General features: G+C 49.3%; 2 protein-coding genes across 2 annotated transcripts; both read right to left on the bottom strand.

Annotated features, from left to right (window-relative positions):
- Window positions 1-1,490: 1,490 nt before the first annotated feature.
- Window positions 1,491-2,974, bottom strand: LOC119325323 (E3 ubiquitin-protein ligase PUB23-like). The gene has a single exon (XM_037599068.1). It carries the CDS (start codon window positions 2,940-2,942, stop codon window positions 1,647-1,649), a length of 1,296 nt encoding a protein of 431 aa, XP_037454965.1. The 5' UTR covers window positions 2,943-2,974; the 3' UTR covers window positions 1,491-1,646.
- Window positions 2,975-16,024: 13,050 nt separating this feature from the next.
- LOC119323497 (probable protein phosphatase 2C 26) lies at window positions 16,025-19,994 on the bottom strand. The gene is made up of 4 exons (XM_037597172.1): window positions 18,456-19,994; window positions 17,780-17,893; window positions 17,138-17,402; window positions 16,025-16,670 (listed from the first exon to the last, which is right to left on the bottom strand). Exons 1-4 carry the CDS (start codon window positions 19,743-19,745, stop codon window positions 16,546-16,548), a joined length of 1,794 nt encoding a protein of 597 aa, XP_037453069.1. The 5' UTR covers window positions 19,746-19,994; the 3' UTR covers window positions 16,025-16,545.
- Window positions 19,995-20,000: the final 6 nt, after the last annotated feature.

Raw genomic sequence — 20,000 nt, 5'->3', positions numbered from 1 at the left:
ACACACGAATATGTCATACGTGGGCCATACATACTAGAGGCTTTGGCTGATACATGAGAAGCGTGCATATTCGCACTGATTTTTCCATTGCTTAGCACATGACATTAATAGTATGCGCACAAGTTTAAACATTAGGCTTGCCATAGTGGGAGTAACTTATATTAGTGTCATGCATATGGCACTAGTCTAAATTACTACGTTCATAGTGCAAAGTACTTCCTCTGGTCCTTTTTGATACGCATATAAGATTTATCTAAAGTCAAACTTCATAAAGTTACATCATTACCTCCTTTTTGTTTGTTTCTCTAAAACGGTGCTCAAAATTAATCACTGGAAATTCGAGATGCTAAACATGTTGCAATGCACAGGATCGAAGGCCTACACGGTACTGTGGATTCGTGCGACGGCGCTTGGTTTATAATTGGGGATTGATCGGCAGTGCAATGCACACGAGGAGAGAGCACAACTGCCAATTTCTTGAAGAAAATTGGAATGTCGCATGAAACAAGGAATGATGCTCTTGCTGTTTCATACACATTTTCCATATATTTTGAGATACATCCCGTATAGTCTTTACACTATAATCACAAATATATCAGTTCCAAAACTTATGTACTAGAAAAAAATTCACTATTTTCGTTCACTTTCTTGCTGCTGAAACCAATGAACAAATCAATCAAGCAACCTCAAGTAATCCTTGAGGTCGGTGGGGAAGTAAGGGTACTGCCTCCAAAAACGTCGTGGATCCTCACCGTCTTTTACTTCAGAGCGGCATATACACAACGCTTCTTTTTCAATGTTTTTAAGTAGATTTTTTTGCCACGCACTCCACATATGCCGTTTGATCACAAAAAATTGCACGCACCTAGCACACCTGGCCGTCTTGGGTGCCTAAACAAATTCAGATTTTTTATTACTTTTATATCTTTCTTAAATTGCTGCTCTCACCAAAAACATAATACATAACAAAAACATGGAAGTATACATGAATATGTCATAAGTGGGCCATGCATACTAGAGGCTTTGGCTGACACATGAGGGGCGTGCATATCAGCAATGATTTTCCATTGCTTAGCAAGTTTAAGCATTAGGCTGGTCATAGTGAGAGTAATTTATACTAGTCATGCATATGACATTAGTCTAAGTTACTATGTTCATAGTGTAAAATACTTTCTCCGTCGTTTTTATTGTGCATATAAAATTTATCTGAAAACAAACTTACGTAAAGTTATATCATCACCTCCTCTTTAATTGTTTCTCTAAAATAGTGCTCAAACTTAATCACTGGAAATTCGAGATGCCGAATAGGTTGCAATGCATAGAATCGAAGACCTACACAGTAATGTGGATTCGTGCGGCAGCTCCTGGTTTATGATTGCGGATCGATCGGCACTGCAATAGCGCAGGAGGAGAGAACACAACTGCCAATTTCTTGAAAAAATTGGGAATGTCAAAACCATTAAGATGGACGTAAGAGGGAATGATGCTCTTGCTGTTTCATGTACATTTTCCATAATATAATAGATACATTCCCTGTAGTCTTTACATTATAATCACAAATAGATTAGTTCCAAAACTTTTCTACTATAAGAAAATTCACGGTTTTCGTTCACTTTCTTGCAGATTACCCGATACCAATGAACAAATCAATCGAGCAACCTCAAGTAATCCTTGAGGTCTGTGGGGAAGCAAGGGTACTGCCTCCAGAACACGCCGTGGATCCTCACCATCCTCACCGTCTTTTGCTTCGTAGACGGCGCGCTCTCGACGTGCAGCAGCCCGAGCAGCTTCGCCACGGCGCCGGTGAGCACCATGTCCTCGAGCACCTTCTCCGACTGCGCCACCATGGACACGAGCCACAGCACCTTGACGGCCAGCTGCGTGGCCAGATCCGACACCCGCAGCATTGTCCTCGCCACGGCTGCCACCGACAGGTCGTGCTCGGCGAAGGCAAGGCGCCCCTCGGGGCACTTGCACAGCCGCTTGAGAAGCAGCAGTATCCGCTCGGCGACGTGGCGGTCGTCGGCGTCCACGACGAGGAGCTCGACGAGGACGTGCACCGCGCCGACCTCCACGGCCTTGGCGCGGCCGCTCGGCGACCGCTCCACCACGTCCAGGAGCACGTCGAGCGCGCGCGAGCTGAGGCGCGCGGAGACCTCGTCGGACAGGAGCTCGAGGAGGGACTTGAGCACGTCATCGACGTCGATGCCGGCGGTCCAGTGGTCACCGGCGCCGGCACTGGAGATCTTGGTGAGGATGTCCATGGCGTGCAGCCTCGCCTCCGCGCTGCCGCGCTGGAGCAACGCCATGATGGGCCTCAGGCACTCCGGCGCAAGAACGAGCCCCACCGACGCCTCGTCGGAGAGCGGGAGCGCGGCGAGCACCGCGGCAGCCTCCTCGCACACCGTGAACGCGGAGAAGTCGCCTCCCGCGCCGCTCTCCGCCAGCGCCTGCGCCATCACGCGCCCGACCGCCTCAACGCCGCCCGAGGCGACGAAGATGATCTGCATGGCCACGTCGCCCGCCATGCAGCTCCGCATGCTCTTGAGCGCGGTCACCTTGAACGGCGTCTCCTCGAGGTCGCCCAGCGCCGACCGCAGCCGCTCCTCCTCCAGCATCCTCGTCAGCGGCGTCCCCAGCTCGTGGACCGGACTCGACAGCGACGATGTAGACGGCGACGACGAAGACGAGGAGGAGGAGGAGGAGCCGCGGTCGAGCCAGGAGGAGATGACGCGCGCGAGGGTGTGGTTCGGGGTGAGGTCAAGGTTGGCGAGCGGCTGCATCGTGGCCGGGCAGGTGGTCCGGCCGTACGAGAATAGCCAGCGCTCGATGCTGCGGCGGTCGTAGGTGACGCCGGTGGACACCGTGACGGGCTCCTCCATGAGCTCCATGGAGATGGGGCACAGGAACAGGTGGGGAGGCTCCTCCATGTCCATGTCCATAGATCGCGATGCACACCACACCAACTCGTACTAATGGCCCATCCCCATTCCAAGTCTATATGAAGTAGGAGTAGAAATGATGCGAGAAGGCTATATATACAACATAGGCCCGCAAAAAAAAAGGCTATATATACAACATAGGCCGGCAATTCTGCGAGGGAATAGTCAAAGGGGTCATAATTGAAAGAGATGCTGGCAATTAGTGCCGAGGAAGCTTAATTCGGGGGAGATTCATACTTACTGATCTAAACCTTATTTTATTGGATTGTTAACCCTGGTTTCATTCTGTCTCTGTTCATACTGGTTTTGGTAGCCGGCGGTTGAGTGCCTAGCACGACGGTGCTTGGCAGCGTGTTCCCTATCCTCAACGTGAGACGCGCTATGAGATTTTCAGGGAGAAAACAAGGGGATATGGGGCGCCATTTGCTCCAGGTCAATGCCGAAAGTTTTGGTTTTACATTCAAAGTTAAGAAGAAGATACCTATTCGCTGTTCCGTTTCAAGTACTACTAGAGGCAGTGGGGAGAGTGATCTTTACTCAAGTTTGTTTCAGGGAGAAAAAGTAGTAGCATTCGTTGCAATTGGGTTGGTAGCACCTGAACCAATGGGCTAAGAAAAAGACTGTCAAAAGAGAGCCTGAGAATGACACCTGGAACTTGGCTGTGGCTAAACTGAACGATCGCACCGAGTTCCTCGGATTCAGAAAAATTTAAACAGAGTCAAAAGATTTGTCTCGTCGATTAATTAAGAATAACAAAAAGCTGAGCGAAAACTGAGTTCCTTGGATTCATCGATGTGATAGATGAGGCACTCAAAATTCTTTGCTACAGTAGTAACTGTTTCCTCCCTCTCATAATATAAGCTCTTATATTTATTTATTTTGAAACGGAGGCAATAAATTTGCCCCGTCCGTTAACTAAGCAGAAGAGAGTTTTTCAGTTAATTAGCGAAAAAATTGACGGCACGTATAAAATACCCACACACGCCGCTCCACGGAGGGCCTGTCGAGACAATACAACCACGCGAGGACGGAGGGAGTAGTAAGTAACACACGGAAGGACTCGGAAGGTGGGAGAGGAATCCAAATGCGGTGGTGCTACACACGGCATGCTTCCAGCCTATGGAAACACACGCATCCTTCTCTCTCTCTCTCTCTCTTTTTGCGGGTGACACACATCCTTCTCTTGCAAGCAAGCCTACCTCATATCCTCCTCAGTCCACCATTTCCGACGTAGCACAGTACATCACAAACGGACGCTTTCCAGATCTATAATTTTGACCGGCCATTAAGCTCCCTTCTTGCAAGCATACTATATGAATCAACAGCAGCCCATGATCACAGGGAATCATCTCCAACCGTTGACTAACCAAATACAAAACCGACCCGGATAATTATCACCGACCGCATGGCATTATAATACTCGGCCGTTGCATCTCACTAGCCTGCTGTGAGATCGCAGAAAGTCCTGCGGGTGATTCCTTCTGCGAGTTTCCTTTTACATGATACTCCGGCTGCTGCCACAGACAAGCGTATCACAGAGATTTGATATGTTCCAGCTGGGGATTTTTCAAAGTACAAGGTTTGCATGGAGTCCGCCTCCAGATTTCACCTGTGGTAAAAAATAGGAAGCCAAGTGACCTTATCTCATGTTCTGACGCAGTTGACATCTTGATTCCAACCATTCATTTTAGATCGGATGGTGAGCGGAGGTGGGAAAATAACTCGAATGCAGTTTCAGGCTATAGAGTATGATATTGTTTTTAAAATGTATTGTATTTGCCTCTGTTTTTAGAATTAGAGTAGCTGATTAGCTCTAATGACGGACGGAAATGCGTTGGCTGACAGCGCAATATCGTTGACCGAATCGGCAAACGTGTACCGTTTGCAAGCACTGCCTACAAACAGAAGGAGATAGGCCCAGACGGTGAGACGATCCACACAGGAGGAGGTAGACCCACCGCCACCAGCAAAAACATGATGCTAGTTTTGTTATGCTAGATTTGTTAACACTTTGGCCTTCTATCTCTCTCTATCTATGAGGAGGCCGCACATCTATTTCTCGTGGCGACCAAGTGCACTATTGGTAGTTGTTATTGTATAGCCGGGAAAATACCCGTCCCCCGCGTCGCCAGCGGCGACACGGGCGGAATCCAATCCCTCTCCGCCGGTCAGCCTCCTCGCCCCTCCCCTCTCCGCCGCCGTCGCCGGAGGATGCCGCCGGGCTAAGCCCGTGTGGCGGACGGCGGCGGCGGAGGCGCTCTTCTCGCCTGGCGGCTCTCAGTGAGGAGGCCCGGCCCCCTTCGCTGCGCTACGTGGATGCGCGTGACCGACGGGCTTCCGCCGGCGCTCCTCTCCGGCTAGGCGGGGTTGGGTGGCGCCCCCCTTCTTCTCCGGTGCCTGGAGCATCCTCCTCGCGTTCAACTCCGAGCCGGCATCTGGCGGCCCTCTCGGCGATCCATCGACGGCAGCTCGCCAGATCTGGGCGAGTGCGGCCGGATTCGGCTCTCCCACGACGGTGGGCAGTTGTGCCTGCTGGGTTCTCCGACTGGCGGCTGAGGTGTGGCTAGGCAGTGCGGCTGTGGTGCGGGCTGCGTTCGGGTTCGGTCCGGCAGCTCGTCCAGGAGGGATTCGGGACGGGGTGGCAGCTCTCCCCCCCCCTCCCCCCGGCTCCGGTGTTGCAGTGAGGATCTGCGGCTTCGTGGCAATGCAGCGCAAGGTGGGTGCCAGATCTGCTGGCTATGGTTGCGGTTGCCGGGGCGGCAGCCCCGGATTTGGTGGTGGCGGCTTCGGTCAGGGGGCGGTGCGTGCCTGGACGTGGCGGACCGGGGGATCCTGCGGCCAGTTGGAGTCAGACGACGTGCCTCGGTGCTCTACGAGGTTTGGTGGGCGGCAGTTTGTGGCCGACCGGTTCGGGCAGTTGGTGGACGAGCTTCACCGGGAGAAATCCTATCTCCGGCCTTTGCCGGATGCGGCGGCGACGACGCCCGCAGGCGCCGCTCTCTTTCTTGGAAGCATCGATGCAGTGTGTTGCCTCTCCCCTCTTCCCGCGGCCTTGGCTCTGGAGGGAAACCGCTGATCCGCGGGATCAGGCGATGAAGGCGCCTTCACGTCTTCTTCCTCCTTTGGGGCATCGTCTTGGAGCCGGCTACAACTAGAGACCGGTGGTTGACGGCATCTTTACCGCGGTGGTTGGCGTCATCTTCGCCGCGTGGTTTGCTGAGGAGGCTGTTTCGGGGGCAATGATTTCTGTATGGCAACGATGGCGGCGTTGAGAGGAGCTTCGGTTGCGGCTCGGGCTTTGGTAGTCGGATCTTCCCGACGTGTCCGAGGTGCTCTTCCGTGGGTTGCCTGGTTGTTTTGAAATCGGAGCTGCGGTGGAGTGAGTCCAGGTGGCGACGATGACAGGCACTCGGTGGTCGTATGTGGTGAGCACGGTCGGCGCAAGTACTGCATATTTCCCTTATGATGCTCATCGTCAAGTCGGAGCTGTCGGTTGTTTGTGTGTGTGACCATCTGTTGGCATGTGTCGTCGTGGCTTGTGCAGCTGTCCTGCAGCTCTGTGTTCCATGTCGGTGGCCAGGTTGGCCGGTGGTGCCCATTTGTGGGCTGGATTGTGTCGGTTTTAGTCCGGTTTTCTGTCAATTAACCGGACAATTCTTCTTCTTCTTAATCAATGAAAATGGCAAGTCTTTTGCCTCGTTTAAAAAAAAGTGCACTATTGGTAGAGGTGATAGGGTGAGCTCTTGGCATGACAGGTGGACCGAGGGGCGAAGTGCCCACAACATCGCATCTAATTTTCCTCATAAACGGGGTCAACTTGTTTAGGCTTTTGACCCGGTTTCCCTTATAAACTGGATCAACCAAAGCTTAAGGGGTGACTCTTGGCTTTGGCAGCTTTTGAGCAATATATTCAGGTGGGGGTACTCCCCCCCCTCCCAGTGACCATTAAAAAAAACATCGTCCCTAGTTTATATCCATTCGTGAGGGCTAGATGTGGTATATTGAGATATGTGGCGGACGCCGTGAAGGAGGGCAAATGGGTTAAATACATCAGAGGACCCTTTCTTAGATGCGTTCATTGAATTTATGGAGCTTTGGCGGCTTATCCAGAGGGTACCGCCGGTGAGTGATGTGGAGGATAGCTTCACATGGAGGCTGACGGTGTCACCGTGTCAGGTGTTTACACTACTAGATCAGCTTATCGTGTGTACTTCTTTGGTACCGAGAATGCGGACTATGCAGTGCTCTTTGGAAGAATGAGGCTCCTCCAAAGGAATGGTTCTTCACATAGCTTGTGATGAGAGATCGATATTGACCGGCAAATCGGCTCGTGTGAGGTGGTATGCAACATGCAGCATGCCTGCCCTGCAATCTTGCGCCGGAGACCATCAACCATCTGATGGTGCAATGCCCATTTTTTTAGATGAAAGGCATAAAGCCCGACTTCAAATTAATGAAGCCATCAACCGGCTAGGATATATGGTGCTGATTATTACAAGGCAAAGCTTGGAGAAAAACTGAAAGATTACAAGAGAGATCACACTTCGGCAGACCAAAGTGCAAACTTGCCATTACAAAGCAAACAAGACCAAGCCGCCGGAGGTACATCGCAGACTAGAACAACGAATACAGAGACATCCACGGGGCACCGAACAAGCAGAGTAGAGGAGGATCGTGCCTGCAGGGAGGAAAACATTGGATGTGCCACAACCCGGATGTGCACATGCTAGAGAGGAGAACCCATCTCCTCTACATCCAAGCCGTGCCACAACACGGGGATGCCGTAAAACGGCCAGCGGAGCACGAGCGCGGCAGGGCAGCAACCACTGAAGGATAGCAGGGCACAGCACCTAATCTCCACCACCACCGGAAACCCGAGCAAGCACTGCACCGCAGCCGCCACCAACCAAGAACTGCAGGCACCCAACCCAACCCCTACCCCTAGCGACGCCTCCAAGGAGGAACACGACGATGGAGCACCGTCGACAGCCGGCCAAAGCCTAGATTTTTCACCTGGGGAAAAACAGGGGAGGGGGAGGTGGAGGGGGGGAAACTCAACGCGCCCTCAGGAGGGGATCGGAGCCGATGCACCGCCGACGTCGAGGTCGATGCGGAGTCGACCAGGGGATTCCCCCGTTCCAAGCTCCCTCCACCGCACCTCAGGGGCCAGATCTTGCAGCACGGGCGCGCTAAATCCGGACAGGAGAGGGGATGCAGAGCAGACGGAAGGGGCCGGAGATCCGATCTGGCGGAGCCACCGGAGCAGCCCGCAGCAACGAGGTACCTCCGCCGTCCAACCGCCGCCCGCACGGCCGGAGGGACGGCCAGCACCCACAGCGCCCTCCACCGGAGAGAGCGGCGCCACCCACCAGATCCAGGGCCGCCGCCCTGGGAACCAGCGCTCCCTGCGCGGTCCTAGTTTCTCTTCCTCCGTGGCTTCAGACTTGGGAGCATAACTCCAAATTTGAACATCAATGCAAGAGAATGGTGGTGCTCGATGGGCAACAAGTTCCCTTGTGCTACGGTGAGAGAACTGGTTTCGAACTTAATTGTGGGGTTTTGTAAGCTTTGGCAAAAAAAGGAACACCAGAGTGTTCGATGGTAAGGCATCGACCGTATAGAGAGTTGTAAGCTTAGCGTAGACGAGCACAAGCAGTGGGTGCTTGCTAGGCGAAAGGAGGCAAGCATTAGAGAGGAGCAACTTAGTTCTTTGTGGTGGGTGGTTTCGATCTGTTTTCTCCTTTGGGCGCCAAAGAGGGGAGAATATCATACGGAAAACAAATTCAAAAAAAACATTGTGAAAACCACATTTGAAAGTTTCGAAATAATCTGAAAAAAATACTTGATGTCAAGAGGGTGATGATTTATTGCCATGCAAAATTTCAAGTTGAAACACATTGAGAAATGTGAGCTATAAAAAAAAATTAGCCCTGAATAGTGACGTTACTGCTCGGCACTATTCAATGATGATTTTGTTATTCTCATAGCTCACATCCCGTAATGTGTTTGAACTTGAAATTTTGCATGGCAATAGAACATCACCCGCTTGACATCTTCTATTTTATTCTAAGATTTTTTTTGAAACTTCAAAACATCTTTTTCACATGGTTTTCACTGAATGATTGTTTTTGTATAATATTATGCCTTTACACTCATAGTGTCACGCCCAAGATGCGACCCTATCCTAAAGGAACTCGAAGGTCCCACCAAGGATAGAAGCGCATCTTGAAGACGCTTTTGTAAGGTGGATATCATTACATCAACATTACATAATAAAAAGGGATACATACATAAGGCATACCATGCCACACGAATACACCATCATCTTACACAAGAGCACCATCCGACTACGGATGAAACACAAACAAAAACTCAAACGACATCCACCCTGCTAGCCCAGGCTGCCGACCTGGAACATATCCCCTGATCGAAGAAGAAACCGAAGGAGAACTCCAAAATAAGCAAACATCGCTCTCGCATCAGGATCATCGCATAAACTTGTACCTGCAACTGTTGTTGTAGTAATCTGTGAGCCACGAGGACTCAACAATCCCATTACCATGGGTATCAAGACTAGCAAATCTTAATGGGAAAGGAAGGGGTAAAGTGGTGAGGTTGCAGCAGCGACTAAACATATATGGTGGCTAACATACACAAATAAGAGCGAGAAGAGAGCAAACGGATCGGTCGTGAAACTAGCAATGATCAAGAAGTGATTCTGAACTCCTACTTACGTCAAACATAACCCAAAACCGTGTTCACTTCCCGGACTCCGCCGAAAAGAGACCATCACGGCTACACACACGGTTGATGCATTTTAATTCGGATCTGGTGTCAAGTTATCTACAACCGGACATTAACAAATTCCCATCTGCCGCATAACCGCGGGCACGGTTTTCGAAAGTTTAAACCCTGCAGGGGTGTCCCAACTTAGCCCATGATAAGCTCTCGCGATCAACGAAGGATATTCCTTCTCCCAGGAAGACCCGATCAGACTCGGAATCCCGGTTTACAAGACATTTCGACAATGGTAAAACAAGACCAGCAAGACCGCCCGTTGTGCCGACAAATACCGATAGGAGCTGCACATATCTCGTTCTCAGGGCACACCGGATGAGCCAGACGTCGGGTTGGCATAGACCCTGGTTGCCCAGGGGGCGCCGGACATCGCTCGGTTTGGACCAACACTTAGACAAGCATTGGCCCGGGGGGGCTAAAATAAAGATGACCCTCGGGTTGGCCGACCCAAGGGAAAGGTATAGGTGGTGGTGAGGCAAATGGTAAAACCAAGGTTGGGCCTTGCTGGAGGAGTTTTATTCAAAGCGAACTGTCAAGGGGGTCCCATAAATCACCCAACCGCGTAAGGAATGTAAAATCCGGGAACATAACACCGGTATGACGGAAACTAGGGCGGCAAGAGTGGAACAAAACACTAGGCATAAGGCCGAGTCTTCCACCCTTTACCAAGTATATAGATGCATTAATTAAATAAGAGATATTGTGATATCCCAACATAATTTTGTCCATCATGGGGCAATCTTCAACTTCACCTGCAACTAACAACGCTATAAGAGGGGCTGAGCAAAAGCGGTAACATAGCCAAGCAATGGTTTGCTAGGAAGGGTGCAAAAGGTTAGAGGCTGACATGGCAATTTGGGAGGCTTGAGGAACAAGTGATATGTAGCGCAGCAAAGCGATAGAAGGAAGCAACTAGCATAGCAATGATAGTAATGAGATCCAAGGTGACGTTCATCTTGCCTGAAATCCCGCTAGGAAGAAGAACGAGTCAATGAAGAAGACAAACGGATGTAGTCGAACGAATCCTCACGACTCCGGAACGAAACCGAAGCTAACGAGAGAAGCAAACCGGAAAAAAGCATACAACATGGTAAACACACAAGCATAAACATGGCATGATGCACAAACAAGTATGATGCATGTCCGGTTTAAGAGCATGGCATGGCAAAGTGCAACGAACAACACTACAAATTAAGTGGAGCTCAATATGCAACGAGTTGCATATTGACAAAACACCACATTGACATATTTAGTTTAAACTCGGTTATGTACCCCAACAATATTAAATGTTATTAGCATGGCAAGGGGGTGAAGCATAAGAAAACTACCTAACTAGGCACGTTTAAATGAGGCCGGAAGAACTAACAACAATTCCGGAAACTCCTCATGTCTATATTTTATATTTGGTACTATTCTTCCCTAAAACATATTTTATTGTTATTAAACAGGAAAATAAAGTCCACCATGTTAAACTAGGCATTTTCCCACCCCATTTACATATAAAGTTTATTTAAAATGGAGCTACGGTTATTTAGTTATGAAATAAATCATTTTAACAAGGCATTTGAGCAAATTAAATGCAAATAGCATTTTAAACATTTTAAACATGGATGAAAGTGGCATATTATTAATCTACACAAAATTCTAAGCATTTTACAGGTTTAAATCATTTTAAACCGATGCACGGTTAATGAGTTATTATATGCATGAAGACTAGGGACTTTTCTGTAAAACCGTAATTCACTGGATAATTAGGCAAATTCGCAGACAAGAAAAAAACACTACGCGGGCCAAAACTGCTGGGCGGACTGGGCTGCTCACCATGGGCCAAGCCCAGTCGGTGGAGAGGAGCGTTGGCTGGGCTAGATCGGCAACTGGCCCGAGCGAGGAGGTTGGGGAGGCATGGTCAACGCCAGGCGCGTGCGAGCGGTCGTGGCGCTCGTCTCCAGCGGGACCGGTCAACGAACACGACGACGCACGGGACTCCGGCGACGAGGCCTTGGCGGCGATGCAGGGAAGGAAGAGGCGGGACTCTGGCGCGGCAGGGAGCTCGGCGGACGGGGTCGAGCTGGAGGAGCTCGGGGCCTCAGGTGCGGGAGCAGAGGAGGCCGAGGCGAAGGTGGGGCATGGTGTCAGCGGGACTTGGCGCAGAGGAAGGAGGTCCGGCGAGGGCACGCGGGTGAAGGGCGTCGGGGTGTCTGGTTCCAGACGTGGGGGTTCAGTTCAGGGAAGCGGTGGACGGAGCCAGCGAACGAAGCGGAGCTCCATGCTTCGCGCGCCATGGACGAGCTCCATGCATCGTTCCTGTAACCCACAACACAAAGAGAGGGCTAGAGAGATTAGGGAGGGAAAGGAGATGAATAAGAGAGAAGGGGGGAGGAAGAAGGAGAGCGGGACGGCCTGGTTCTGGTCGACAGCTTGGGCCTCCATGGCCGGCGAGGGTTGGTGGCGAGGCGCTCGAAGAGGAGCCGAGGAGTGCGCTGGTTCGGGAGCGAGCTCCTCTCGCTCGGGCTCCGATCCAGATCGAGCGGAGAGGCAGAGGAGGCCCTCATGGCTGATGTATGGATGGATTTGGAGGGGGTCAATGGATGAACTAGATCGGGAGGTGGAGGTGACGGGTTGGTCTGGTGTTTGAAAAGAGTGAGGATTTTTGGATCGGGGAGGATCCCAATGAGGAAGAGACAGGAAGAGTGGCGGCGCGATGGGACAAAGGAGAGGATTTCTAGGGTTTGCCAAAATGGACTAGGGGTGGACTAATATATGGAAAGGAGGGGAGTTTGGATCATCCGATCGAAATCAGGCGGTCGAGAAAAATAGGCTAGGGGGTCCAAATAAGAAAACGGAGATGTTTTAGGGATGTTAGGGGATGATCCGGACCCACCGGTAACAACAATCCGGGTCGGGTTCGGGGAAGTTTTCGGACGCGCGCAAAAGGGGGTCGTTGGTTGCGCAGAGAGGGGGTCTGAAAGAGGTCGACAAGGCAAATAGGTGTGACAAAGGTCAACGGAGACGAGGAAGAAGCGGCAACTGCGAACGACTACATGTTTTATGAAAACATGCGGATGCAATGCACATGATGCCATGAGATGAGATGCATGCCATGAACAAAATGTAAAACAAAAGACAAAAACCCAACCACGAAGGAAATATCATATCGCAACCCCGAAAAGGCAAGAGTTGGAGTTACGAATATGAAAAGTTGTATCCGGGACGTTACACATAGCTTGTAACTGACCCTCCCTCTCAATGAAAATGACAGACCACATTGGGTTGCTTGTTCTAAAAAATAACACTTTGGCAACCCAAATATCTTCATCATGCCGTAATCTTCGCAGGTCCCAGCGGGACCTCCTATATGCCGCGCGTTGCGGCAAGCAGTCGCCCTTTCGCACAGGGCGGCGCACCTGGGCCGAGCCCAATTACAGTGGCGTGAATAAAAACATTGAAAAAGGAGCGCACGGGCATCGGGATTCGAAGATGCGTCCTCAAAGCAGGTTGCTCATCGAGCTAGCCACCACGACAGACAAATTTGGTGTTAGATGGGCAGCGCTACACTTCATCAAGAAATAAAAGCCAGAGACAAATCTTAAACACCAATAGCACAAATTCGAATAAACAAAAGTATGTGTGAGGGATCGAACAGAGGCCCTATAGCCACCTACATTACTGAGACTAAATGTGATTTCATTTCGAAAAACGTAAATATTTTTTGAAATACGAACATTTTCTAATATCTGAACAATTTTTTTAAAAATAGAACATTTTTTGAAACACAAAGTTTTTCTGAAAGACGAACAAATTTCACAGGGAGAACACTTTTTTTAGATTACGAACAATATTTTGAAACATAAACTTTTTTGACAAACAAGAACAAAAACTAATAATGCAAAAAAAATAGATTATGAAGAATTTTTTGAAAATTCATACGTTTTTTGACAAACAAGAACTAAAATGAATAATGCAAACATTTTATGAAATTACGAACAAAATTTTCAAAATGCAAACACTTTATGAAATTCCTGAACAATTTTTGAATACGTAAACACATTCTGAAAACATGAATTTTTTATTCATCAACATATTTGGAAAGTAAAATTCCAGAACATTTTTTAAATTTTTGAACGAAACTTCCAAGGCGAACATTTTTTAGATCACCGGAACATTTTTTGATTTTACGAAATAGTTTTGAAAACATGAACTTTTTTGAATTTGTGAACAAATTTTGAAAGTGGGAACACCTTTTGAAAATCCCAGACATTTTCTGAGTTTGTGAACAAAAATTAAAATGCGACCATTTTTTAAATTTGAAATTCTAAACTTTTATTTTTGAATTTTGGAACATTTGTTGCAATGTTGAGATTTTTTAAAATTCTAGATTTTCTGTAAATATGTAAACAACATTTCAAAAGAGGAACATTTTAGGAAAAATGAACAAATTTCTTAAAATGCAATCATTTTTCAAATTTCTGAAAGTTTGTTGAAAAATAAAAATAAAAACGAAATTAAAAAAGAAGGAAAAGAGGAAACGAAACAAAGAAATAAAAAACGAAAATGAAACAAAAAGGAAAACGAAAAAAGGATAGAAATGAAAAAAGAAACAGGAAAAAACAAAAAACAAAAAAAGACCTAGAACCGGTTCAGGAACTTCCCTTGCGTTCTAGAAGGTTGCTAAAACCAGAAAAGCCTGACTGGAATCTCCTAGAATGTTCCAAAACCGGCCGGTACTGTAGCGCGTTCTTTGCTGATAATTGGGCCGGCCTATGACACTCCCTGGTCGATCGCTATGTGCGAATCAACGACAATCTGCGGCAAATAGGATTTTCCGAGAGCAACTAGTTAACGAGCGCTCCTTCAGGAGCCTTGCAATGACCAGCGCAACTTGACGCGCTCTCAGACATTCGCCACTTGTCGCGGTCTGGACGCTCGCTCTGTTTTTTTTTATTTTTCCACATGCATTTTCAGCTTTTTAGCGGTTTTTTCAGGGTTTTTTTGACTTTTTATTTTCCATCGGTCTTCCTTAGCTTTTTGGTAAAAAGAAGTTTTTTGAAAGAAAAAAATTGCGCAAAAAAACGCGTTTTTGTTTCTTTCGCGAGAGTCACGACCGTGCCTCTCGAAAACGAAAAAAACGTGTTTTCTGTTTTTTTTCGCGAGTCACGGTTGTGCTTTCGCGAGAGTCACGGCCGTGCCTCCCGAAAACGAAAAAAAACGTGTTTTTTAGGCTTTTTTCTTTCGCGAGAGTCATGGTTTTGCTTCCAGGAGAGGCACGGTTGTGCTTTCACGAGAGTCACGGCCGTGCCTCCCGGAAACGAAAAAAAAACGTGTTTTCTAGGCTTTTTTTCTTTCGCGAGAGTCATGGTTTTGCTTCCACGAGAGGCACGGTTGTGCTTTCACGAGAGTCACGACCATGCCTCTCGAAAATGAAAAAGAAATGTGTTTCCTATTTTATTTTCTTTCGCAAGAGGCACGGTCGTGCCTCCTCAAAAACGGAAAAAAAAATGTGTTTTTTTCCCTTCCGCGAGAGTCATGGTTTTGCTTTCGCGAGAGGCACGGTTGTGATTTGTGAGAGGCACGGGCGTGCCTATTTCGGAAAGTAGAAAACCCGTGCTTCCGGTTCGGTTTTTTTGTCCGGTTTTTTCATGAAAAAAAAGTTCATCAAAACCTATCAACATGGGATCTATTTTTGAAGATCTCGACGTGAGAAATCCAACGTTGAAAATGGTTCGAGATTTGGACGCACGGTTTAAAAGATAAAACATTTTGAATAAACGAATCTATGAAAAAAAAAACTCCGAGGTTGTGACAAGTGGAGCACATGCAGCGCGCCACTTGCGGCAACCTAGTGATTTCGGGATTTTCCGGTCCCAACTGTCTTCGAAGCAGGCCAAACAGAGCATCGGCCGAATCTTGCAAAGCTGGGCCTCGAATAGTTCGATTTAAGCCTCCGTTAAGATCCATTTATCGCCACGCAGGATGTACACAGAGGAAGAGACCTCACCGCCCTCCCCCGTCAACCGCGGCCTCGCTACCCCTCTCTGCCCTCACCGCCACCGCGTCCTCCCCACTAACCCACTCTCTGACGGCGGTGAGCCGCACCCGTACCCAACCCCTAAGTTTCCTCCTCCGCCTCACCACCGTCGCGCGACCTTCTTGGTCCAGGCCCATGATGACGCCACCTTATGCGCGGGCGCGGGCGCGGGCGCGGGCGCGGGCTTTTGCTTGCTATTGCGCGCGGAATAGGAGTTCCCAACTGTCAGGGTCGAGGAAGACAACATAAAGCACAAAACGAGGAGCGAATGGTCATTTTTCTTTCTGATGAAGAACAGTTCGGGCCCCGTACAGGCTCATGACACCCCCTACATGACCCAGAAAAATTGCCTGCCCCAGAGGTCTTCTTCCGCTCCCAGCAAGGAAAGAAAAGAAGCAAACCTTCTACAACACCACAGCGAGGTGGGGGAAAATTGTCACAGGTGAGTCCCGTGACCAATTAACGCTGCGGGTGGCGGGACAAGGCGAACTCTAACTCTAATCTGACAGGGATTGCTCCCCCTTTTCCCTGTCGGTTCTCCGCGGTGTTAATCTGACTCATGGGCTGTGTTTTGCGCTGAACCTGAGATCTGGACCAGCCATGGTCTCCGATCAGAGAATACAGCTTTCAGAAATGCATGGAGCACATCATCTGCCTGCCAAGCTGTCAAGTGTGGGGATGTTTCTGTCTTGATGAGCATGTACGAACTCGCTCGGAGGCGCTGACCAGCCGCAGGGGCCGCACCATAAATGTTGATGCCGACATTGTTCCGGCTGAACATCACACATAAGTTCCAGACGATTTCCATATTCTACCTTCCAGGGAAACAACCATGACGGTGACGTCGTCGTGGTATTTCCTCCGGTCCCCTTGAGGTATATCTAGTAGCTCGTAGAAATCCATACCTGGAAAGCCAAAGAAGAAAAGGGGGCAAAAACAGATCAAAACACATTTGACATTCAAGATACTAACGCAAACCAGCTTAGGTGTATAACGTAATGCATCAACACATAGCAATAAGCCAATGACCAAATGTTAATAAATGTATCAATGTGAAATAGCATACGGTTGGAAGAAAATGATCAAATCATGTGAGACCCTTCACAGAGACAATCTAAATTTGTGTAGCCTAGCTAAGAATTTTGACTGCCATGTGCTATCTGGTAAAGATAACTTAAAAGCATTCTATTATTTGGAATAATATATCAGGGACATGGCCATGTCATTTGTGTGCATGAATTTGCACGTGACCATGTCATTTCTGTACACGTGTAACGCTGATTACAACAAGAAATGGTCACATAAAAACAAATCAAGAATTGAAATATGAGAAACATGGTATGGAAGAACAGGCATGACAGGCAAAGCTTACCAGCTTTCTTTGCTGCACGGGAAAGAAGTTCCTCAATTAGACTTTGTGCTGGATCGCCTTCAGGAAATCTCTCCATGAAATTCTCAACATGCAGAACTACCTCTTCGTTGCTCAGGTACTGATATAAGCCATCGGAAGAAAGTACCAAAAACTGGTCCCTTGAAGTGAGCTTGTGATGGCAAAGAGAAGGTATGCATGATATGTATGGTGCATCACCTATGTACTCATTGCGGAACATCTCCAGCAATCCATTGTTCAACTTCGCCTGTACAACATACACAAATTCTAGGTAAGCTTTATCTAGGTTTTCTATTACATTAGACCAATCGGAACTTCTAAAAGTAGTTTCTAAATAATTCAAAATTAAAAGAACAAACTACTCATAAGAAATTCATACTCATTCAAAAATAAGTTTTTTAGCCAACAAAATAAACTGCTAACAGGCAAAAAAAATGAACTATGAGAGTAGGGTTAAAGATCTTAGTAAAAACCCAACCAAGCAATACCACAATTACCTGCTTGAGATACTCAAAAATAAGTTTTTTAGCCAACAAAATAAACTGCTAACAGGCAAAAAAAATGAACTATGAGAGTAGGGTTAAAGATCTTAGTAAACACCCAACCAAGCCGTACCACAATTACCTGCTTGAGATACCCAGCGCCAAATGCTCGGGTAACTTTTAAACGGCCCTTTACTCTGTCATTTACGATACACTGATCATCATCTGGATGCTCACGTTTGATCCTCTGGACTTCCTGCATATCAAAACAAATACTATGAATTCATAGGCATAAATAGTGCAAGGGCTAAAATGACCAACTGCTTTCATTGACAAATTTAGAAGAGAAATAAGGGCAATGGAAATGGAACCTAACAGCAAATGACCAAATGATGAAACAAATGGGTGTGACTCTGACCAACTAAAAATAAGGCATCAAGGATAACAAGTGTTCTACATGATCTTTTCATAAAGACATGAACCTTTTTTTTGCTTTGGTGTTTCAACTTTAAAGCTTTCAGGTATTTGCAATAAAATGATTTCCATGGTTAGTTCTACGAAATATGAATGGAAACCCGGAGAAGAACAATAATGTGATGGTTTGATCATTTAGAGTGCCTTACTGCTGACAGAGGCACACACATTTTGCATTTAGAGACGCAAGCAGATTACTCACAGACAATGACAGAAGCTCTGGCATACACATAATAAACAGTGGAACAGCAGGTCAATAGAACATAAATGTATATAAGCTACAAGCTCATTCTAAGTTGTGTCAGCAGATTTGCTTATGCAGAGGAGTGTCAGCACAAAGTTACCTCTTCGATGCTGGTGCTATGATCGACAGACAACTGCAATGCCTCGAGCCCAATCATGGGATATCCGACAGGCCTTGACTCGATCTCCAATCCCACGCCGATGTCATCCATCCTCATGGCTCCAAGCCCGCAACCATGGTCATCATCTGCTCGTTGCGCCACAATGGCGCGGCTGTCCCCAAGATTCATTACATACACGTCGTCATCCCTCACCAATGCCACAAGCAGGCATGCCCCGGTCACCGCCAACTCCGGGTGGGATCCCATCGATTGGTCTGTCATGTCGAGGTATGCTGCCTCCGTCGAGGCCAGCGCCCGAGTGAGCGCACCAAGCACAGCTCCATGATCCCTCACTGCTGGCGCTGCCTCCAACTTCTTGGGACCCCACTCCCTGCTGATTTCATCATCACCCACAGCCGCTGCATGTGCCCACATGTTGAACCGCCGCTCCTTGAGCCTGGCAAGCGACATTGCAAACCGGCCGGAACCTGAAAAGTCAAGTTCATTGTCATCGTCATCCCCATCGGCGAGGAACTGCCACAGCCGCTTGCTATCCCTGTCTGCCTCTTCGTAGAATATCCCACGAAGCTCGCGTAGGAGGAAGCGGTAGAGGTTGGCAACAAGGAAGTCGGGGGCCTCAGGGCCGTTGAAGCCATCGTAAATGCCGACGAACAGCCAACGCTGGTCCTCGGAGACAACCACGTGGACGCGGTCCTCCCCTGCGCGCCCGTGCGCCCATTGCACGCCGTCGTCTCGGCGGAGTGGCACCATGAGCGCCGGCTGGTGCTTTTCTGACACGCTCCGCCGCAGGCTGCCGAATAATGGCTTCCGGAACCTGCTGGAGAGCCCTCTGGACGAGGAGGAGGTGCGCTTGGTGGGCTTGGTGGGGAGCGGGCCGGAGAAGGGCACGGCGGCGTCGAGCGGACCGGAGAGCTGGGCGCCGCGGTCGATGGGCCCGGAGAGGAACAGGGGCCCCGAGGAGAGGTTGGAGAGCTGCAGCGGCGCGGAGGAGAAGGACGAGGATGTGTGGAACGCAGAGGAGTAGTTTTGCGGCACGGAGCCCGCGCCGGCGGCGGAGGAGGAGAGGTAGAGCGGCACGGGCACGGAGGAGTTAGCGGAGAGCGCGGCGCCGGAGATGCCGTGGCGGAAGGAGGAGGAGTAGGCGGCGGCGGACGCGTAGCAGAAGGAGTGGCCGAGCGCGTCGTCCAGGCAGGGCTCCGCGTCGACGGACGCCGGCGCCGGCCGCGAGCACGCGCACGCGGTGAGCAGCCGTGACGCGCCGCTGCCCATGGCATCCGACGCTGGCCGCGGCCCGGTCAGAGGGAAGGCGAAGCAAGGACGGGGAGGGAGCAGAGTAGACCTTATTTACCAGCACATCGCACCGGGCGATACGGAGGGCGGCGACGGACGTGGGGCTGTGACCGCGGGATCTCGCCGGGGCGGTGGCGGGATCTCGCCGAGGCGGGATCCAGCGAGGGCGCGGAGGAGGCGCAGGATCCGGCCGGGGCGGGGAGAGATTGGGGGCGAGGGAGGCGAGATTGGGGG

Source organism: Triticum dicoccoides, chromosome 6B, assembly GCF_002162155.2.
Source record: "Triticum dicoccoides isolate Atlit2015 ecotype Zavitan chromosome 6B, WEW_v2.0, whole genome shotgun sequence".
NCBI classification, from domain to species: domain Eukaryota; kingdom Viridiplantae; phylum Streptophyta; class Magnoliopsida; order Poales; family Poaceae; genus Triticum; species Triticum dicoccoides.
Note: the sequence above shows the minus strand (reverse complement) of the source record. Positions and strands in the feature narration are given on the sequence as shown.

Bases quoted from the DNA above. Each gene is read 5' to 3' on its own strand.
- LOC119323497 (XM_037597172.1), bottom strand. From the start codon at position 19,745: ATGGGCAGCGGCGCGTCACGGCTGCTCACCGCGTGCGCGTGCTCGCGG. The intron at 17,894-18,455 runs GTAACTTTGTGC...TTTGATATGCAG, and splicing joins ATAGCACCAGCATCGAAGAG to GAAGTCCAGAGGATCAAACG. The intron at 17,403-17,779 runs GTAATTGTGGTA...TATGTTGTACAG, and splicing joins GCGCTGGGTATCTCAAGCAG to GCGAAGTTGAACAATGGATT.
- LOC119325323 (XM_037599068.1), bottom strand. From the start codon at position 2,942: ATGGACATGGACATGGAGGAGCCTCCCCACCTGTTCCTGTGCCCCATC.